Here is a 23,063-nt window from a genome sequence, read left to right as displayed (position 1 = left end):
GGCGGCGTTGTGGCCCGTGGTTAAGCCCCTCCCCTTTGTACATGCTGCTCCAGTGCCGCTAGTGACCCATTCACGACTCCTCGGAAACTCTCATATTATTTAATTAAAAGGGCTTAGATTTGGGATATAAATGAATAGGCCGCATGATCACACGTGTTTGCTTCAGTTTATAAGTAAATAATCATTTGTTACTTTGTGCTTCAGCTGCAGTGTTAAAAAAAAGCTCACTGCCTCCATTTAAAGGCAGTTGTAGTGCTTTCATAATTATCTGTTCATTTCACTGTATTTTTTTCTTAAGGCGTTTCTGTGAACAGGGTTTCTATAACTCACTGGAGTTGAGGTATATCCCTTTCAAACTGTCAATCTGTAAATCCAGATTGGGTAACAACAATTTGATCCATACTAGCATATTATTATTGCCTCTATGGACATGATAATTAAGATAAGTATACGTGTGTGTTTGGGTTTTTTACATAATTCAATTCAGCAGAGTAGAGTTGTGTCAGACGTATTGTTCATCGCTGTATGTGTGTTTTACGCAGTCTCTCAGCTGTATACATTCATATGTATACAGCTGGGTGTGTGTTTGAGGATTATTATTATTGTTGATGTTGTTGTTGTTGTTGTTGTGGTTATTACTGCTACCACAAGTACCACAAAAATATCATCACCGACGGCTCTTCTTATTACCTTTAACCATGTGGTCTGTGTGCTCTCAATGCACATTATCCCTACTGCACGCGAACGCATCACCACTTCCTCCCTCCCAAGCCGCGCCTGCTTCCCTCTCGGTGGGACTGGGGGCTGAACGACGGACCGACGGACGACAGCCCACCAGCAAAGGAAAAAAAAAACAACACACCATGTGAAGAAAAAGGTGTATATATATATATATATATATTACGAGAAGGGACACGGAGAGCGAACCTGCGAGGGGAAGAGGGGGAAGAGAAGCTATTCATTCGCCTCACCGCCGGGTCAGCGTCTCCTACGGCTCGGCAGAGAGCGAATGGACAGAGCCGGAGCGGAGCAGGACGGTGTCGCCAACGGTCCGAGCTCACCGAGCGTCCGCAGCCCCCGGGGGGGGGCGGGGGGGTTGATACACTCACCGGGTCCGAGGTGTTAGCCTGCGAAGAGGCTTCTCCGAAACGGTGAGTTTATGCGGCGACCGATACTGATGCGCTGTGGCGCGTTTGAGCTCGTGCGTGAAAGTCGACCTGTCGAGGGGGAGAACTCACAAGTGTGTGTTTAATGACACCAGCTGAGCTCGGTGCGTGACTGATGCCGCTTGGTGTCTTCCGTCCTCCTCGTTCGTGGCGAGAAGTCGCGACAATAGACGACGCTGCTTTGGCCACTTTTCTTTGTTGTTGCCAAAACGAGCCCATAAATCATAATGACAAGCGGTGAAATGTCCACATTTCTCCCCCGCGTGCGGGTCAGCTCTCTCCCCGCGCTCACCGTGAGTGCGGCGGCGGCGGCGGCAGTAAGAGTAATGATGATGATGATGGTGGTGGTGGTGGTGTTGGTTTATAGTGTTGACTCAGGGAACGCGTGGCTCACTGTTGCTGTCGGTAACAGTACCACTGTACCACTTCCGGAGAGAAGCAGGATTCTACCTCCGATCAATGTGCGATGGTCCAGTGATTCTATAACTCACTGGAGTTGAGGTAAATCCCTGTTCAAACTGTCAATCTGATTGGGTGACAACAACTTGATCCATACCAGCATATTATTATTGCCTCTATGGACTAGATAATTAAGACAAGAAAAAAGCAATCATAAAACAAACAAATTTATATGTTCATCTGTTGAGATGAATGTGTGTGTGTGTGTGTGTGTGTGTGTGTGTGTGTGCAATGGTCTGTTCCTCTTTGACTCCAGTGTTGTCATCCCCCCCCCCCCCCCCACATCTGTTTGATATTCAGTAGCTTTTAAAATCAGACACAATAAAAATGGGAGGGAGGGAGAGTAAATCGGTGGTCCATGAGGAGCAGTGCAGCCTTTTGATCGGTGTCATTTCCCCGACGACGAATAGCCCCGAGGTGAGTAAGTGACCAACTCTTCAAGCTCTGACAGGTCAGTTAGTGAGGAGCAGGGGGGCAGGGGGCCAGCATGGCCCTTCTTTATGGCGAGGAATGTGAATAAAAACATAGCCTCAGATTGGGTTGGAAGATTCATGCCTGGAGGGGCGATCATCCCATCACAGGTCTGTCTAATCCAGGACACAGACTCTGGGAGTGTGTGAACGTCCACGAGGACGTGCAACCAGCTTGTTGTTTTGTATCGATCCCATTTCAGCTTAGATAAAGAATTGGCAGCTGTACTGAGTGAGAATTTGTCCAGACTGTAATGGGATTGCTCGGCAGAAGTGTGGGCGAAGCAGCAGCTGCTGCTTGTTGGGCCGAGCTCTTGTATTGTGGCCTCGCATGAAGTGACAGAGCCGTTGTACTCTTGTCCTGAGGTCGTTGGCTGTATATTGCTTCTGTTCACGAGCTGAAGAGGATTGTTGTATACTCTTGGCTGAAAAGATGACTAATTGGCTATGCAAGATAATGTGTGTGTGTGTGTGTGTGTGTGTGTGTGTGTGTGTGTGTGTGTGTGTGTGTGTGTGTGTGTGTGTGTGTGTGTGTGTGTGTGTGTGAGTGTGAGTGTGAGAGTGTGTGTGAGAGAGAAGCAACAGAGGTACTGATAGAACCTTGGAAAGACACTGGAAGTCATCACTTTTTAATAGTGTCTGAGCTTGTCTCGGACACATGTTGCAGTTTATGCGCTTCTAACAACCTCTTAAAAAATTCTTCTTCATTCTTCGACTCATGGCTCTCGACACACTGATGTCTGAAAATTTGAACCCTGCTGACGTTCGACCCATAGCAGCATGTGGCGATGTGTTCGGGGTGTTTGTGTTCAACAAAAGTGCCATTGAAGCCCTTTTTAGTCCTGCAATGTCATTTCCTCTACCCTAGTGTGCGCAGGTTTGTTTCTGCATGACTGTTCTGAGCATGTGTGTGTGTGTGCGTGCATGGATTTAGTTAAATTTGTGCTAACCTCCGGAGTGAGTGTGAAAAAAAGGCAGCACAGACTCGAGCTGCAGCGCTCTCCTCCTTCCATGCTGTAATTGGTGCCATCTGTTTTGGTTGTGTTAACGTACTCTGAGGAATGTTATGATCCTTTATTCACTAACCTCCTTCTTTGTGTTGGACGAGATCGGCCAATGTCACTCTGCCGAGCAAAATCGGCCAGGGGATATTTGGACCGCTCCAGAGGAAGAGATTTATAGTCTTTTGAGGGACCCCCCTCACAGGATCCTCACCTGGAGGTCTACGAGTGAGATGCTTGGTGGCTTAATGCCTGTTTCCCCAGGAACAGCCCTTTTCATTCTTCACCTCCTACAGCTTTTACTATCATTAGTGGTCTTTTAGTGTCTTCTTCCTCCTCTTTGACCTGTTCACTCTTTTTTCACTCACCCCCTTGTTTTAATTCTTTTAAGTTTAACAACTTCTGCCTTACGGTACAGTTGTGCCTTCAACTCTTTATTAAGGTTTTAACTGTGTGCGAGTCAGATAGCTTTTTGGCAGCAAACTCTTAGTAGACAAACATGAATCCAATGACTTCGATTTCAAAATATCCTGTTTTGCAGACTCCCTTCAAAGTCACATATTTTTTGTGAGCTAGTAACGGAATTGGATGTGACAGACAGTCAGGCATACATCTTAACTGAATCAGAAAGTCTTAGGCATTTTGACAGTGGTTCCAAACATCCTCAATAACTCCTTTGTTTGGATCCTCATAGTGAACGCATTACGCCATCTTTTAACCTCTCTCCGTTTTCTCCGCTCAGGTAGCAGAAACGTATACCATGCCGACGAGCGATGGCCCCAGTCACTTCCCCGTCTTTGTTCCTCCGCCCCGCGGCAACCACCAGAGGCCCCCAGGCTATGTCCCTGGGAGAGTGGCTCCGGTCCCCTCGCCGCCACCCGCCAAAGCTCCACCGCCGCCACCGCTAAAACCTCATGGCCTGCCGCCGCCGCCACAGCGACCAGCCACTTTCAACCTGTCAGAGGAGAACCAGCGCAGGGACCGCGCTCAGAGCCTCCAGCAACGGAAGAACACGTTGATCTGCTTTGGAGTGTCGATGGGCGCATTGTTCCTCACGCTTATCCTCTTCCTCAGTCTCACAAGTGGAGACATGTTAGACGGTCAGTATTGATTCAAATGTTTGTATTATTTTCTTTATGTAACCCATGGCTTCTCAACTTGTTCTTTGGCTCATATGGCTGTATTTTTTCTTATTATATTGTATTTACAGAGAACTGTCCTGACCACAGTCCTTCCCTTAGTAGCTGGAACCCGGGTCATCAACCAGAGAAGGCTGTTGTTGTCAGGAGGGGACATTTGTTTCGACTGGATTCTTCTGCTTCCTTGTTTTCACTAACCATTCAGTCGGGGGGTAAGCACACCGAGGTCCATGATTCATTAAGAAGTGTTTGGAGTTGTAACATCAATGGATTTACATTTATCAAATACGACTAGTGACATTGTTCTGCAGAACAAGTTCAGCTTATGGCCTTTTGGTGCATAACACACAGCTGACAAGAAGTCATGTTTGTATCTTCTGACTTCTCACAGGTCGGGTAGTTTTTGCAGACAATGCTGATGGCTCCAAAAACATAACCTTGAGAACTCACCACATCCTCATAGAAGAAGGTGGAGCCCTTCACGTCGGCGCTCCCAAATGTCGCTACCGCTCTCTTGCCACCATTGCCCTTGTGGGCCGTTCTGATGACAAGGCAGTTCCCGAGTTCCCCGGCCTGGGCCGCAAGTTCATCGGAGTTCAGAGCGGTGGCACCCTGGAGCTGCATGGCATAGAGAGAGTTTCCTGGTCTCTGCTGACCCGGAGCATTCCCGCCACTGGACTGGCCACAGGGGGTCATGCCTTCCAGCGGAACTTCAGCCGAGGCATCAACCTGCGCGTGGTGGACCAGGACACAGCCGCCGTGCTGCTGTCTGAACGCTATGACACGCACGACTCTCATAACGACAGTCGTCGGCTGACCCTGCTGCTTCGGTCCCTGCCGCCCGGCCGCATTGTCACACTGGCTGTAGGAGACTCGGCTGCCAAAAGTCTTCTTGACGAAACAAAGACGACCATGGGAGAGAAGCTGGGCAGCAGTTTTGTCTATGATCTCAAATACAGGTAAAAGGTGCCGATACAGTGTCTTAAAGATTTGTAAATTATGTTTGGTTTTTTTTGCAATTCGCCTACAAATGAAAACACACAGAGCTTGTTTCTTGATGCTGCTGTGGGGAAAGTATCTGTGGCCAAACTGTCGGAAAAAATAAGTGCGAATGAGTTTGTGGCTCAGCTGTGTGGCAATGTCTTTTCCAGTGTTATTCTCTTGGTCTCCTGGGACTGATAAAGAAGGTTAATGTGGTTTTGTTCAACAACTGAAAAAAGGCCTCTCACCTTTGAAGTCTTCAGACCGGGTCTGACAAGCATTTTGCTCCATGGCCATCCTCCCTGGTAAACGGTCCTACTCTCATGTTTGTTTCCTTTACATTTGGCATCTTTCCTTGAATCTTTCCTAGGTTTTCCTCTTCCTCTTTCCTGTGTTTCTGCTAAATTGTGGTCTGCCAGGAAAGGAAGCACGTACCGGATACTGGGGTTATGAGAGTTACCAGGATTTGCGCAAAATGTGGTGATTCAGATTTTTTTGTGTGTCCATTATGCTTATCCCCTAAAAGGACAGATCCTAGAAGTTTGATATAGGTTGTGGTCCTGTTCTCATGAGCTTATACTTCCTTCAAGCTCATGACCTAAGAGAACCTGACTTTAGCTTTACTCGACATTAGATCCCCTGTTACTGTCACTCAAACGTATGTATGCACAAGTGTGTTTCTTTCAATGGAAAGTCTAAGTGCAGCGTTTCATTCTCGAGTTATTTGTAGCTTGGACTGGTTTGGTCCTTGGTTGGCTGAAAAGCCAAGTGCTGTGCTAGATTCTCCAGTGTCACATTTCGCCTCTTGGGGTGGGAGCCAAGGTAGCACAGAGGTCTTCAAACAAATCCCTGCAATTCTGAATAGATCAGACAATAAAACCTTTGTGTGTGTGTGTGTGTGTGTGTGTGTGTGTGTGTGTGTGTGTGTGTGTGTGTGTGTGTGTGTGTGTGTGTGTGTGTGTGTGTGTGTGTGTGTGTGTGTGTGTGTGTGTGTGTGTGTGTGTGTGTGTGTGTGTGTAATACTGTCCTCTAATCCTTTTACCATTTATTGGAGTGGAGATTTTTATCTTGGCTTTCTGTGGATTTTCTTAGAATTGGAGGAAACGCACAGCTTCTATTTATGAGACAGCGTGCCGTTCAATTAAGTCACACTTTGTTGGTTGAGTGATTGTTGGCTGAATGAGGTGAGTGATAAAAACCTATAATCGTCAGGATTAAGCCCAATGATCGGTTTATGACATTTAAGGGGATGTTGCAGAAAAACCGCAGAGAATGTTGCTGGAACTGACCTGTGGTGCAATTTTTTTGTCAGTGATGTAACACCTTGTTAAACTGAATTTAGAAATCATCAATAACAAACTACCACATTATCCCAAAAGACCTTTTTATAGGGTGGTCTTAGTGGCGTCAACCATCCTGCCATGCACAGACGTGTCGATGCGTTGGCTCGTGCCTCGTGCCTGACCCCTCTGTCTTTAATTTTCGCCTCTCATAAACACACGTCCATGCCGGCCTGTAGTGAATTCACCTCTGGCCTCTACGCAGTCGCCTTTTCCGGTCAAACAATGAGGTTGTTAAAACACTGATAAGCGTTAACTTGAGGATGTGGGAAAAGGAAAAAAGTGAAACACCCTCCCTCACTGACTTCCTTTGTGTGCCTCTATTTATTGGACTCATCTCTGTTTGATATTTTAAGTGCGTGGGCTGCATAGTAGCAAAGGGATTTTTTTTTATTTCTCCCAGCAGGAAAAGCCACACACAGGGCTGAAATGAAAGAACAGAGTGGATCCCCAGATGGATCCAGATTGTGTATCAGTGGTGGTGCACATTGACATGGCACAGGGGCTCTTTCATCTATAAGAGATGTCTTAAAAATAATAATAATAATAATAATAATAATAATACATTGAGTGCTTTTCACTAAACTCAAAGCGCTGGAAACTCAAAGGGCTGAGTTGCGGTTATGCCAGAGGGTGCAATTATTGTGCATATTAACCCAGAGGCATGTTGGACTTAATAGATCTCAGACTGCTGGAGATTTTGGAGGTAAACATTGTGAATACTGGTGCACGTGGTTTATTTTATGTGATTTGTAGATAAAGTAGTTCTCCAAAGAGAAGTTTACTACTTTAGTATGGTGTTCAAATGCCAGGAGTTGCAAGATTTACTTCATAATACCTGCTAAATAGAGTTAGATATGTAAAGGTGAATTTAGGTAATAACGCTTTTGACACAGTTTACTGTTTGTCGAACAATTCAAGCTGTGTCTTTTGGAAACAAGACTTTTTCATACTTACTTTCCTCTAATCTCTCCGAATATACAGCTGCCCATCCAGGATGCCCTAGGTTTAAAAATAGGCTTGTGAATGGTTAAATTGTGGGAGAAGGTCATGTTGGCTATAAAGGTCATGTCATAGTTTAGAACAACAGTCTTAAAGTCTTATTGAATACACGAATAGCAAAAAAGGCTTTACCCTTGTTTGGAAAAAAAAGTAATTCTTAAGAAGCAAAGGGCATGACATTTCAAATGCAAAATGTTTGAAATGTTTTAGGCCACACGCCCTCAAATACACGCCCAGTCCCACTCGCCGTCCACACCCTCAAGCTCCTCTGCGCGAATGATTTTAGCTTTCCTCCTGATTTAATCACTGTAATCTCATTTAGAAATAGTTTTCTTTACATTCCTGCTTCATAAGATATTGTGCAGTGGAGTGAGAAGGGAGGACTAAGGGAGGATTTGATTGAATTTTTGGACGTGGTAGGTAAAACCAGTATTCCACTGGGCCACATCTTCTGTTCTCATTTTAATAATCCCTCAGCTTTTCTGATACGCTTCAGTTTTACTCCTCCCGACATCTTTTTTTTATTATTACACGAAAGTCACTCCGATATTCAGCTGCCTGCTCCTCTTTCACCTACTATCCTGCTTCTGGCTCATCACAGGAATTTGCTTTGCCTTCAGGGTTTTTCCCTAGTGACTAGTTTCATCCCCTTTTTCAGATATCTTACCTAAACGTCTGACTGTTACGATCTGTGAAATCTGTAGTCTCAGTGGAAGAAGTGCGTGCGTGCGTGCGTGCGTGCGTGTGATGAACACATGTTGACCCTTGAAGCTTCAAACACAGAGAAACTTTATTACTCAGTTTAGGTCTAGCTGTCGCATCTGTGAGATATTTGGTAAACAGGATTTTGAATGTCCTGTGGACGTTTTCACTGAACTCCTCCTTCACTAGAACTGCTCCACTGATTTTGGTGCTGCCCCTAGCTACTGCAGCTACCATTACCTCTCAGGGGTCTCCCGTGTCGGTTAGGGTTTTTTGTTTGGTCCAAAATTATGATCTCTATAATGGCATTCACAATAAAGCTGGAAGTCCACGCTGTGAGCCTGTAAAAGGGTTGAAACGCTGGTATTTGCATTTGTGAGTGTGTGAATGCCCACATGTGAGCAAGGTGAAAGATGACGTGATGATGAACCAGTAATGAGTAACTTTTATTTGCACTCCAAGGATTTTCTTCATCATCCAAAGAAAGTCTCTGGAAAACTAAGACCCAGAACTTGATCATTTGTTGTTCTTTGACATGGATGTGTGGAACTTCCTGAAAAGGACTCCTTCTCTTTTCTCCCTCTCCTGTCTCTCACTTTTCTCTCCATCCCTCCGGTCTCTCCAGACAGGCATGGGCTTTGGTCTCTGTGGTGGACGGAGGTAACGCGTCGTGCACCGAGGACGTTAGGGAACACGAAAACCACGACACGGGAGGGAGAGCTCTGGCAAGACGCAACTTCACCACCGTGGACGGGGTGGGCTTCTCGGTCACCGCCTACAGCGAATGGAAGAATGGTGAGGGACAGCGTACGATGGTATACATTAGTAGATATGGTACAGTTCGTGTGTGTGTGTGTGTGTGTGTGTGTGTGTGTGTGTGTGTGTGTGTGTGTGTGTGTGTGTGTGTGTGTGTGTGTGTGTGTGTGTGTGTGTGTGTGTGTGTGTGTGTGTGTGTGTGTGTGTGTGTGTGTGTGTGTGTGTGTGTGTGTGTGTGTGTGTGTGTGCGTGCGTACACATTCAGACATTTACCGCACTTTTTCTGTCACATTCACACTCTGCCGGAAGAGCCGTCAGAGGCTATTTAGGCCATGCATGACCACACTTTGTAAACATTGTGACAGTGTCAGTGACTCAATATCACTGTGAAAGTTTGTTTTATGTACTCACTTGAAATAAATTACCTATCAAGAAGAGATGGAGTCATAATATTTTCCCATACTTGTTATGAAGTCTGGGACGTGTATTGGTATGTTTTTTTATTTATTTGAAGAAAAAACTTCTGTGAAAATGTAAAGATATTAACAAAGCATCAGATTCTGCTCTGTGCCATGTTGTGCTGTGCCTCATGTTCCTTTCTTAAATGAAGTGCTCTGCCACGTCCCTACAGGTTTTGCCATCTCAGGCTTCCAGGTGGACGCTGTAGACCAGGTGGTGCTCAACCTGCAGGATGAAGTGCAGCAGGCCTGGAGACCCGGGGATCACATCGTAGTCGCCAGTACAGATTACTCCATGCACCAGGCTGAAGAGTTTACCCTGCTGCCCTGTCCGCACTGCACCAGCAGGCAGCTCAGGATACAAGGTGAGAGAGAACAGCATTGGTTTTTTGGGCTGCAGACAGAAAGTAGTAGTAGTAGTTTGTCCTCTGTTGGTCCACTCCTATCTTGAGTGTGTGCAGTGTAATCTGACCCAAGGCCTGCACTGCAGGTTGCTTTTGAGCTACACAGATCCTGATAAATGTGCAGAAGAATATAAAGAAAAGGGAAGGACGGGCAATGGACAGTGCAGTGCAGACATGTTAGAAAGTCATAGTCAATATATGTGATTAACTGTTGTGGTGTCACTAATGTTGGGGTCCAGATGGATGTCCTCTCCTGTTCTGGCTTTTATTGATGTCAAATTATTGGATTGAAATTTCCAGCTTATTTTTTGATAATAAACTCATTTTAAAGGAGACATATTATTTTCATATTCAGGTTCATACTTTTAATCTGGGTTACCACTTGAAAAGGTTTACATGCTCCAGAAATGGCATCAGTGTTCTCATACTGCCCCTTCCTGCAGCTCCTCTTTTCACCCTCTGTGTAAAACACCTGGATTTCTTTTAGCCCCTCCTCCCGTTAAAACCCCAGTCTGCTCTGATTGGCCAGCTGGCTCAGTCTGTTGTGATTGGTCAACCGCTTTCAAAATGTGTTGGAAATGTCACATCCCTAACCCTAAAAGTGGAGATTCTCTGATTACAGGCGGGGTTACAATGAAAAAACAGTCCAACTGTGACAATTCAAAGGAGTAATATCTTATTTCATAGTCTGCCATAGTGGGACAGGCCGTCGGGAGCACCAGGAGAAATCAAAATACCAATATAATTTTTCTAACCATCCCAGTCTGTCTCTTTACCGCCCGTCTTTGAGTGCCTGTCTGTCAGGGTGCCTATGGGACGACGCTGGACTGTGCTTTTTAATCAATTACAACATGAAATTAAACCCTGGACAGTGGAGCTGTGTACTGTTATGTTCAGTTGTTTATTTTTCACAGAGTAGTGTAGGCAATTAAAATATTAGCAATAATTTAAGAAAGCCCTCCACCCCGGTCAGGAGCTCCAGCCGCAAATAGAATATGTTACTGTGGGAAACACTGCATCTTCCTCCTGCTGCTCTCATTTCATTCTCTTAATAATCTGTTAGTGTTTTGTCCATCTCTCTATCAGACATGTTTTCTTATCTAATTTTTATGCTGTCAACAATTGCCAATGTCCTTCCTGGAGAGAAGTGTGTGTGTGTGTGTGTGTGTGTAGTGTGTGTGTGTGTGTGTGTAGTGTGTGTGTGTAGTGTGTGTGTGTGTGTGTGTGTGTGTGTGTGTGTGTGTGTGTGTGTGTGTGTGTGTGTGTGTGTGTGTGTGTGTGTGTGTGTGTGTGTGTGTGTGTGTGTGTGTGTGTGTGTGTGTGTGTGTGTGTGTGTGTGTGTGTGTGTGTGTAAGTTAACACTGGCATCTGCTCCCCTCCGGGCAGGGGTACTTTCCACATTGTCGAAAGGCTGATTATTTTCATGTTTGATATGTATTAAGACCACTACTGTTTTTAAGTGTCTGTTATTCTGATCATCGGTGGGGGGGGCACAGAGTGTGTTTGATGTTTGGGTGTGTGCTGCTGGGGAAACTTCCTGTGGTTGGCAGTTGGAGGTTATTTTCAGAAGTAAAATACCTCTTAAATGATCTCAAATGCCACTACCTGTTTGTTTCCACATTTTAACTTGAAGCTGTTGTGTTCATGGAAACGCATGCATTTCTGTATGACTTGGGCCACCTCACAAAATATTACACACAACTTGAAGGCTACACAGAACTTGAAGCCATTGTTTGCTTAATGTTATTTAGTAAAACATTTCCTTCAGTGTTGGTTTATTTATCTATTCATTTATTTGATGGAGTGATTGACATTTTAGACCAAATAATCTCTTTCTCCTTTTTCCAGGTTGTTTCTAATTGTGCACCAGATTTCTCTTCATAAAATGTCAGCTGGTTGTAGCATTGTGACCAAGAACCAACCTGTCTGTGCCACTCAGGGAAGCCGCAGTATAACCATGTTGGAGAGATCATCAATGGAGTCGACATGCGTGCCGAAGTGGCTCTGCTCTCTAGAAACATTCTCATCTATGGAGAAATGGAAAACTCCTGCTACGGGAACAACCTGTGTCAGTTCTACAACCACGACACCTACGGAGGTCATGTTAAGGTGCGTCGCATTTGTGTGTGTTATGTAATTTGACAACACTAGCTCTTGTTTAAACTGTGTATTTGCTGATGTTTGTCAGCACGACTTTACATTCTCATCAACTGCATGACAGTTTCCATACTGCAGAGCTCAAGCTTGCATACATTCTTTATTTATTTGCCATCCTTTTTCAGGTTTTTCATGTTTCCAGTTCAGTTAGTTATGGGTAGTACTATGAGTAATTCAGTTCTTTCAGTTTTTCTCCTTTCTGCCCCCCCAAATGGGCGCTTTTGTTTCTACGGTCGTTGCTTCTACTGTAGAAGAAATGCAGTCTGTAAACCCTAGAGAAAAGAAGACCGATTAGGGTTGAGCATTGCAATAACTGGAGCATCATATCCCCCCTGACCTCTTTGGGTCTCTGTGTAGGCAATGAGTTCACTGTAATTTGGTTAATGATGGGATGACTCCTTTAACAATTGTGGCGAATAGACAATAGCATTCCTTGGGCTCTATGTAACTCGCCCCCCTCGTGTTAAACAAAATAAACACTTTATTTTCTTTCCATTTGAACATTTAAAAAAAACAAAACGCTTTAACTATCTCCAACAAAAGCACTTTCACTCACATTAAACAATCTGCCACTAAAAAGAGTAACTACACAGCACTCACTGCACATTGTCCTCAATCCCCGTGTCAAACTGCTCTCACCTGGACACCGATATTAAACCTTTGGCAGTCTTGTTGATATGTTGTGCAAATGTAATTTAAGTCTATTTGGAAGAACTCTCTGTGCATGGAAGTCTCAATGCAACAATGATATAAGAGGGAAGGAGAGGGAGCCGAGCAGTATGTATTGTCTGTAAGTGTGTGTGTGTGTGTGTGTGTGTGTGTGTGTGTGTGTGTGTGTGTGTGTGTGTGTGTGTGTGTGTGTGTGTGTGTGTGTGTGTGTGTGTGTGTGTGTGTGTGTGTGTGTGTGTGTGTGTGTGTGTGTGTGTGTGTGTGTGTGTGTGTGTGTTAGCTGGAGGGATTGGTCAATACTTTCTTAACAGGAACCAGACTGTGTGGATTATGCCATACCCACAAAAAGGCCTCCCGGAGAGCGTTGTACAGGATATTCCCAGAATATTGGATTATTTGTAGATGTTAATGTTTGACCTAATTTGCTCCACAGTACATTTGTGTTTTGCATGTGTGCATCTTCAAGCAGACATTAGTTTATGCCTGTCACTTATTCATAAAGAGAAACATCAGGGGTTCTGGAGTCATGGGACTCATTTGAGCAAGGTGCCAACACGGCTATAACTCATGTCCCAGTGGGATCATGGGCTCATAGAGAAACGGACTGTAGATTGAAACTTTTAATTGGACCGGAGTGGCTAAACATTTGGCCTACTTTTGTAGCAAAATATTTGCTTCATGTCTCCTCCCCACAATTCACTGATGCAGTGTTTGCATCCCGCTTCATCAATTCTTAAAATCTTCTTTTTGCGACTCATCCACCAGTCTTGCCTTTCTCTGCTGTCTTTGTCCAACACCATCAGGTCTTTGGTAACTTCTCGTCAGTGCATCTGTCCCATGTGGAGCTGAAGAACATGGGTCAGCAGGCGGAGAAGGGCCACGACCCCCTCCACTTTCACATGTGCGGGGACGTGGACCAGAGGGGAGGCTACCGGGAGCCCACCTATGTGGATGGACTCTCCATACACCACTCCTTCTCCCGCTGTCTCACCATCCATGCCACCAATGGTTTGCTGGTTAGTAAAATGTGTTAGTGTGTAAAATCTATGTGATGTAGAAACAACTGATATAGGACACACAGGCAGCTCTTACTAACGAGTACCATGTGAGTCTGACTGTTTAGAGCTCATCAGTTACAGCCCCCATCACTGGATTACTGTAATCGCTTGTTTCCTCAATTATTATTGTTTATTTTTTTTTACATCCTCTCCATTCTCCTTCTTTTCCTTAACCTCTCTCTTCAAACCCTCATGTCCCACTTTTTTCTCCATTGTTGACTGATCCATCGTTCAGTCTCTTTGGATAGATGATGAGGATAAATACAATCGCATGAAAAGTACATTAGACCTATGTGATTCTGTGTTTTCCTTGTGTTTCTGTGTGTAATGCTTCCTCTTGACGTCAAATAATGATGGGTTCACATTTATCCTTGAGTCCATAGGTCTGAAAGCATTCGTCCTTGCTGCATAGTCTTTGTAGGAAATGGAATTTACAAAGTTTTGAATAGTATTGTTTGACCGTGCTGTTTTTTTTTTCCAGTTTTCCTTCTGGCACATTGACCATGTGAATATTCTTTTGTTGTGTATCTATCCTCTCTCTTGATACCATCATTCTCTACATAGCTTCAGGTGGATTTAATAAAAAAAAAAAGGTCTTAGTGGGAAATTCATATAGGAATTTTAAGTATTTATCGAGGCAGGCGTCTAGCAAATGGAATGTCCTTCATTTTCCTGTGGGTTGTTTGTGAATCCAAGGTGTCCTAGCCCTCTTGTTTACCAGGATTTTCGTGCATATTTCCAGAAGGTGTTACCTGGCTGCCTCTTGGAACAGGAAAGAGTGCTAGGAATGGGATAAAGTACTTAATAAAATGTTTCTCTCCTGCCAAGGACTCTGCTTGGAAAGTCCTTTTGTGCTCGGTGTGCTCTAAATGATATTTCTTGTGTCTTGTTGTCATCTTTGTTTGACCCAGGTGAAGAACACTGTAGGTTATGACACCTTGGGTCACTGTTTTTTCCTTGAGGATGGGATTGAACAGCGTAACACCTTCTTCCACAACCTCGGCCTGCTGACTCGACCTGGGACTCAGCTGCCCACCGACCGCAATGACACCCTCTGCACCGGCATCACGGACAAAGTCTACAAGGGCTACACTCCCTCACCCAGCACGGAGTGCAAGTAAGAGATCTTAATAATGACCTGCTGTACAGTATCTCTGGTTAGAGATATTTGCACAGAGTGAACTGATAATATTAGCCTCTGCACCATTATCGAGACTGTCTGAGTCCAATGCTTCGCTCAGCAAACATTGCAAGTTAAGAACCAAGGACTTATTTTTTATGACTTCAAAGACTTTCTAGACCATTATCATGTGCACATAATGGCCCATTTTTACTTTATAGCCCTGACAAGAAGATTATGTCTTAGTTTACTTTTAATATAAAGTACATTATCCATACGCCAGGACAGCAACGTTTTTAAACCCAGGGCTCTGTGAAGCATAAATGTGGGGGATAATTGTAATGACACACATTATAATAGTAGGGACACTGTTTAGGCACTTGCCAAATCTAGAGATCTGTGAATAAACCAACCTCCTGAATCTGTAATTGATATTTAGGTTGGGAAATCTAGAAAGTATTTGTGCCACTTATGAATGTGTCCATGTCAGACCATGGAGTCAGTGTGTTAAACCTAGTGAGACAGTGCAGACACAATTTGAGAGGAGACAGCAGGTCAGTGTCCGTGAGAGAGATACTGTCGTGAGTAACGGCGTGCCAAGTTAGATATTGGCAGGATGGTTTTTATTCGTGCAATAACAACCTCTCCGCTCCACAGGATGTTTTTATGTCACAGCTAAAACACGAAAAGTTCCTCTGTGAGGGAAGCAGAGAGGTCTGTTTCCAGAAGTCTCTGTGTGAGATTGTGTGAGTGTTGGCAGGTTTCACCCCATCTAGGGTTTATGTTGGAGAGGCGGATTATGGGAATTCTTGTTAAATCTCTTTGATCTATCTTCTTCTTATTAGTTGTTGTCTGACATGCCCTTTTTCATATCTTTTCTGTTTCTGTGTGTGTGTGTGCGTCTGCGTGTGTTTGCGGTGGGGGTTTGTTCTAGGGCAGTCTCAACATTCTGGATCACCAACCCCAACAACAACCTCATCAGCAATGCAGCCGCTGGTTCTCAGGTAATAACATCGGAGTTATACGAGCAAACGGCTTATAAGAAAGTTTTCACAAATGATTAAAAACAAAGATGAGTGACCCACATGGGGAGTCCCCTAGTGATTCACAGGAGGAACCGTCAAATAGTTTTTGAAGCTGCAGTGGCTTTGCTGTTCCTGAACTTTACATAATAATAATAATTAAAGATTTATATGTTCATAAAAAAGTGATCCGTCAATAAAATGGGACTTAACTTGCTTTAGTATTTGATAGGAGGGTGCAATAACAAAGTGAGACTCCTGATATATGAAAGTAGCAGCCGAAGATTCCTCATGTCATCTCTTCATTTGGTCACAGAGAATGTGGGCGTTCACGTGGGAGGGCTACGCTGCATAGCACTTACTTGGATGGGTGGGGGTATTTGTATGATATTTAAGTTGACTGTCAATGTCTGATGAACCATACACTTTAATGAGTTATTGAGCTCATACAAACTCCTACACCTGGGTTATTGTTGCTGTTTTACTACTTATTACCCTGTGCAATGGCATAGCCATTCACCCCTACTGAGCAGTGTTAAGGACTAATCTCTGTGTGTGTGTGTGTGTGTGTGTGTGTGTGTGTGTGTGTGTGTGTGTGTGTGTGTGTGTGTGTGTGTGTGTGTGTGTGTGTGTGTGTGTGTGTGTGTGTGTGTGTGTGTGTGTGTGTGAGAGAGTTATTGTCCTCTAATACAATCTTAAGGCTCTATTGATGACAATTATTATTCCCCATCATGCATCTTATCATATCATACTGTAAGTGTCATGAAGAAGAAATCACAAAGAAGTAAGAAAATGTTTGAGTGCATATTTCATAAAAGCAGTAGGACAGTAGACACAAACTAATGCTTATAAAGATTGCAAAATAATTTATAGTCGACATCCTCCTGCCATTTCTTCATGTTCTCATTATGATAACATTATGAAATGGAATTACGACAGAATTCATGAAAGGCATCGGGGTGGAGATGCATACCCTGCATTTTTGTTTGTATATTGGCAACTATATATATATATATATATATATATATATATATATATATATATATATATATATATATATATATAAACTATACTGTATATACTGTATATATATATACTATACCTGCCACAATTTCATAATGCTACTAACATTTTTACATAAATTTTAACATAAAAGATCATTAACTTAGTGTTTTGAACCATTGCTTCATTGTAGAATGAGCATTCCCCAGACAATGACATTCCTGCTCTCACGCTACAAATGTGATTTGTCTTGTTTATCACGTCTGCTCTTCCTTCCTGTTTCCAGGACGCCGGCATATGGTTTGTGTTCCACAGCTCCTCCACTGGAGACTCTCATGGGCTGGTACCAGAGACCAAGGCAGAGCTCACTCCTCTTGGGATCTTTTATAACAACCGTGTACACTCCAACTTTAAGGTATGATCAGTGTTGCTTCTATTTAAGGGGGTTAGGGTGAAGCCCTGCTTTTTATTATTGTATGTTTTTATATACAGTGTTTATAACTTGTCAAAGAAGGATTTAACATAATTCTCTGCTTACTTACTGGGTTCATGGCAAAAAGGGGCATGGACGGACACACAAATACGCACACACACGCACACACATGCACACACACACACACACACACAAACACACACACGCACACGAGTAGGCTCTACAATAGTGTTCTGTTGTGTAATGAGGGAAGTCGGGCAGGTTAACTATAAGTTCTTTGTCCAGTCTGACCACAGCAGCGTGTCTCTTATAGTTGAATGAGCCCTGAGGTTTAAGACTATACCTTGCTTATATAAACCACAGGACCAACTGAGAGCACAGGTTTCCACATACATTTTATACACACACAAACACACAGACATATTCCATTTTTCATTTCATTCATTTTACAGTTCTTTTTTTTTAAACATACAAAACCATGTCATTGAGTATGTAAACATATGGGAACATTTACACAGATCGTTTTTCACAGGAAACCACTTGTACTTGTACTGAACTGACACTAAAACTCTGTAAAGATTTAATTGTATTACTACACCAGGTCCCACACTGTCGAGTATATAATATATATTAGTATATGTAGTTGCCTGTATGTCAGTCCAGTACAAACAGACCTGTGATATATCTTGGATCTGTAATCAATAGGGAAAAGTTGGTGTTTTACTGCAATCATGCGCTCTTCTTTCTAGGCGGGACTGTTCATTGATAAAGGAGTGAAGACCACCAATGCGAGTGCCGCTGACCCCCGCGAATACCTTTGCCTTGATAACACTGCCAGGTGTGTATGCCTGCGTAATGGCATTTAAACACAGTTTGAGAAGATCACAGTCTGCCATTCAGAATGTGCAAAGAATTACCCTCAAGAGCCTTTATTATTTTGGATGTTTCCAGTAGTTAGTCGTGACTGTGTGAAAATGAATATTGACTTACCACAGACTAGTATATACTATATATGTTTTTGCAAAAAGCCTATAACTGCACTGACGGATCATATTCATCATGATGAGCAGTCACACCATGTAAATATTAAGGTTTTTGTGGCTTACCAACTTGTTTGCCTAAAGCCACTGTCAATAATTGTTTACAAATTAACTTATTTATAGCTTCTTACTGTATATTGTGAAGGATATGGTCATTGACTGGGAGAGATACAGTCGATGGCCTTTTACTGCATTTTAGTGGCTGCTCTGTCAGCCTTGTGTTGACAGAGAAAACAGGGCTTCACAGATAGAGTTTCCACTCTGGAGCATGCTGCCCAAATACATACCTCAACTAGACGGAAAAAATCTTACGTGTCCACTGAGACTGCTGGCCACGCTGTGTGTGTTGGGGGGGGGGGGGGGGCAGAGGTATGAGGAGGAGGATTTTAAATGTTAAAATATGTACTCAGAGTTAATCTTACATAAGTGAGAGAAAGCGACAGAGAGTAAGACGCTTTAATTATTATTAGATATTGATAGTTCCCAGAGAATGGTTCCTTCTAACCTATGGCTGGATGTTATGGTCTAAAACTTATATCACAGTTTAATTTGTCTATAAAGATGTATATCGCAATTTTTCTCTCACAATAAATGATTCTGAAGAGGTAAAGCACTGGTATGGTACAGGCTTCCCCCCCCCCCTTCTCTTTTTCCTCCTCCTCTTCGTCGTGTGCAAAGCTGTTTTAGACATTTCTTTATTTCCAAGCAAAGCAGCATGTGCTCTCACGTTTTCCAGACGATTGGCTTCTGCAGTCTAATGACGATGAAGCCCTACTTGAGAAATTCCCTTGTGGTGGTGGGTGAACGGTGTGCATGCTGAGAGTCATGCAGTTTAGAGACGGATAATGCAACCCAGGTGAATTTCTGTACCTATAATTTACAAATGTGTCCCTATACGCCTCACCTTCAGGCTATCGGTAGATGCTACAATTTACCAATGTTCCCTGAGTGCAACTTTGATCCATGACTAGGAGGTGCCAGATCTCTGCAACATGTGTGGATGTTCATGATATCCAAATGCTGATGTTTAAGGTGATCACTATTCTGAATGGAGGGCTTCCATTAGGCTAAAATCTTTTTTGTATAATCTACAAAAGAAAGTATATATTTTAACAAAATATTTCCTAATCCAATTAGAAGATGACCTTAAAACTTCTATAAGCACATCAAACCTTTTTGTATTTAATGACACAATTTATTTTTTTCTACAATGTAGAGCACCTTGTGGGAGGCATCATCTATTAGTCAGGCACATTCCTCCAAAAGAACAGAAAATTAAAAAAAAAATTGCCTTGACAAAACCTCGCTCCGAGGAAATGAATGCAGTCAATGGAAAGTCACAATGATTTAAAGAAAAAAAGAAAATTGTCATGTGTTTTTTTAGATTCAGACCACACCAGAGCGCTGATCCCAGCCGTCCTCGGGTGGCGGCAGTCATCGACACGCTGATCTCCTTCAAGAACAACGACTTGGGAGCATGGATACGGGGCGGCGACATTGTCATCCAGAACTCTGGGTGAGATGACTCATAGGCTGTGAAGTGACTAATGTCATGTCTTCAAGAAAAATAAAAAAAAACTGTGATGTAATCCCACCACATCTCCCTGGAAAGACATCATCTGCTGTTTGTAACAAATTGTGGTTTGATACCTGATTTGATTTGATTTTGAAAATATTATTGGACGATTCTATTTCTATTTGTGAGTTACTTTGATTACTCCTTTTCCATCCCTGGATCAATAGTGATTTCTAATTGCTTTGTGACCTGAACGGATCCTTTATTAACAGACATTTTGAATAACTTACACAACCTGCTTTTATTTGTCTGCTTTCAGCTTTGCAGACAATGGAGTGGGATTATCCTTTGCCAGGTGTGAATTTTCTTCTGTCAAATAAAAAAAAAATTAAAATCAACATTTGTGATTGATACTGAGCACAGAGCTGATTCTTAAAAGTTTTTTCGAATGCAAGCAGAACAGACAGCATTAGAAATGTATTTATATATGCTTTAATTACTCTGTACACTTATCTTCTTTTTGTTCTCCAGTGACGGCAGCTACCCTAAGGATGAAGGCTCCAGCCAGGAGGTGGTGCAGTCCCTTTTTGTGGGTGAAAGCCAGAACAGAGGGACCAATGGAGGACAAAATAAATACTGGGGACCAGGAGGGGCCGATGGAAAAATGAGGACGCTGCCTAGAAACAGGTGAAGGAGTGCAAACCGGAGGAAAGACATACGTGAGGAATTGAGGGAAAGGTCCAAATCAAACTGTGTTCTCGCGAAAATTGGCGGGGACTGCGTTGGAGGAGTTACCCGAGGAAAAATATGCTGAGAAAAGCAAATAAGGGGGAGAGAGCCAAGCGAGGTAATCGGATAGTTGGACAGATGGAGAGATGAGGCTCCCTCAGCCACTTTTAGCTGTAGGTGGACTTGTGAAAGGAGGTTCTGTTTTGACTAACTTCCCTCCGGTGATATTTTAGGCAGTTTACGAAAGACTGCGGTGGAAACACTTCCATGATTTCGTAGATGGGGATTACTCATTGTAGTGCTGGATTACCTTAGCGCAAGGGGAGTTTTTTTTCTTCTTTTCTCATCAAAATTTCAGGCAGATGTCAGAGTTAAATACCTGTTTCTATAAATTGTAGTTTTTGATCATCTGGATATGGAGCTCTTACTAATACCTCATAGTGCCCCCACTAACAGGTAAACCAGGTGAGTCAGTGTCACACTACTTGTGCCTCAATGACTGTTGGACTTCCCTCATGTGAAGGTTTATGGAGTCTCTCCATGCCTTCATGCCATTTCAGACTAACAGCAGAGTTTTGAACTTCATTTTCCCTTAGGGTCTCTGTTTTTTTCGTCTTTCTCTCTCATTGGCTCGGTCGGCCTTTGTCTGTCGTCATTGTAGCTACTGCCAGAACAGCTGACATGCTTTTTTTTTCCAGAATGGAGATTGTTCCACTAAAATAGATTGCTAAATCATTTAAAATTATAAAAAAAATGTATTCAGCAAGGTTTCATTATCAGCAGTTACATGAAGAATGCAAAGTCTTACTCAATTTTACATTAAATCTCTTTGCAACAAATTAAATAATAATGGTCCTTTATACTCAGTCTACTTCATCGGTACTTTCTCTCATTCATATATTGCTGTTAGTTTTTCTTGCCTCACCACGGACTGCTCCCTCTCCGTCTAAACTCCAGGACGTTCCCGATCCGAGGTTTCCAGATCTACGACGGCCCGGTGCGACTTACACAGAGCACATTTCGCGGATTCATCCCCACGCCTGAGCGTTATACCAGCGCGGTGGGATTCAACCTGAAGAACACCTGGCAGCTCACCCCACGCAACAACTTGTCCCAGCTCAGCTTCCACTCCACCGTGAGTGAACATCTATTTTGGATAGGACTTCACTTGAGGCATCAGAGGCTCCTCATGCAGTTGTATGTGCAGTAAATACATGTGCCCCGGTGGTTTCAAATATGCATACTGTACTATATTTTATCATACTTCATTCTAATCTGCTTCCAATAATTAAGTAGGGATGGGACGATAGCACTTTTTCGTGTCTGATCCGATACCGATCCTGCAACCTTGAGAATCTACCGATACAGATCGGATACTAATCTGATACAATCTTATCCCCACTCGTGAATTAAAATATGAATAATGCATTGTTCAGGATACACTTAGCTTAACCAAGCCACCTAAAACCTCATACTCAACTATGAATCAAATAATCAACTCCCCTAAAGGAAGTCATACATAGCCAGCAACATGACTGAGTTATCGAATACTGCTGTTATATTTCTCACAACTTTTGGCAGAATCATTTATGGTTAGCACCGTTCAAACAAGCAAAAAACAAATTGTGGACTTTAAACTGTTAATTAAATAGTAATAAATTAACAAAAATATGATGCTGGAATGTCGTTCAAGGCTTAGTAGTATGTGAATTGGCATTTATTTGTATGTTTACTATAATGTATCGGATCGGATTTTACTTCTTATTTATTCCAATATCCGATCCAGTCATTTTGGCCAATATTGCTCCGATACCGATATGGACTATCGGATCAGGACATCTCTAATAATGAGTAGTGACCACTCAACTTGACCATATGACATGCATTGCTAATGGCCTTGTTTTAAGCCTTTCTTCCTCTTACATCTGTTGCTTCTTACTTTGTAAGAAGAACTTTTCTGTTTTCTGTTTAACTTAGTCTTGTTTAATCTGTTTAGTCTTCCACCTTTTCTTTCTACCTCAGTTTATGCACCAATTGTCCTGGAACACTGGGTCTGACCGTTTTCCTCTTATCCGCTTATTATTTTGTTAAATCAGAGTCTTGTAGTTGACAGTTATTTAAGAATCAGTCAGACATAAGAAAGGAGGAGGAGGAAATGCCTGAGAAGAAGGCCTGTGGTGAAACCGTTGTAAATCACTGGTGCCCTCTTGTGGTGATATCAGACAGTGTACTGCCTTTACTTGAACGTAACACTTGAAACCTAATTCACTCTAAATTACTTTAGTCTTCAGCTCATCAATTCCACTATCTTTGACCATGATGTCAGTGCTACATTCAACTTAAACACTTAAATTAAGATCCTCTGTGAAAAGCAGTTACCACAGAACGTAGTTTTTTCCTTCTGCAGTGCTTGTAAAATCTTTAGTTAGTTAGAAATTA

The 23,063-nt window shown here is 43.0% G+C and overlaps 1 protein-coding gene across 2 annotated transcripts in view; it reads left to right on the top strand.

Moving 5' to 3' along the window:
* The first annotated feature begins 785 nt into the window (after positions 1-785).
* cemip2 (cell migration inducing hyaluronidase 2) overlaps positions 786-23,063 on the top strand; it is a 28,052-nt gene continuing 5,774 nt past the window's right edge. The window contains exons 1-16 of one of the 2 annotated variants that reach the window (XM_035639973.2): positions 786-1,151; positions 3,839-4,196; positions 4,307-4,447; positions 4,627-5,194; positions 8,886-9,055; positions 9,648-9,839; positions 11,818-11,987; positions 13,508-13,720; positions 14,674-14,879; positions 15,817-15,886; positions 17,193-17,321; positions 18,089-18,177; positions 19,764-19,895; positions 20,215-20,250; positions 20,427-20,582; positions 21,582-21,759. In XM_035639973.2, coding sequence (XP_035495866.1) covers positions 3,857-4,196; positions 4,307-4,447; positions 4,627-5,194; positions 8,886-9,055; positions 9,648-9,839; positions 11,818-11,987; positions 13,508-13,720; positions 14,674-14,879; positions 15,817-15,886; positions 17,193-17,321; positions 18,089-18,177; positions 19,764-19,895; positions 20,215-20,250; positions 20,427-20,582; positions 21,582-21,759 — 2,790 coding nt within the window. In that variant the 5' untranslated portion in view covers positions 786-1,151; positions 3,839-3,856. The remainder of the gene's footprint in view (positions 1,152-3,838; positions 4,197-4,306; positions 4,448-4,626; positions 5,195-8,885; positions 9,056-9,647; positions 9,840-11,817; positions 11,988-13,507; positions 13,721-14,673; positions 14,880-15,816; positions 15,887-17,192; positions 17,322-18,088; positions 18,178-19,763; positions 19,896-20,214; positions 20,251-20,426; positions 20,583-21,581; positions 21,760-23,063) is intronic. The other variant, XM_035639975.2, reaches the window with a different exon arrangement.

Source organism: Scophthalmus maximus, chromosome 19, assembly GCF_022379125.1.
Source record: "Scophthalmus maximus strain ysfricsl-2021 chromosome 19, ASM2237912v1, whole genome shotgun sequence".
In the NCBI taxonomy this organism is placed as follows: Eukaryota; Metazoa; Chordata; class Actinopteri; order Pleuronectiformes; family Scophthalmidae; genus Scophthalmus; species Scophthalmus maximus.
The sequence above is the reverse complement of the archived record's forward strand: the minus strand, read 5'-3'. Positions and strand labels throughout refer to the sequence as shown.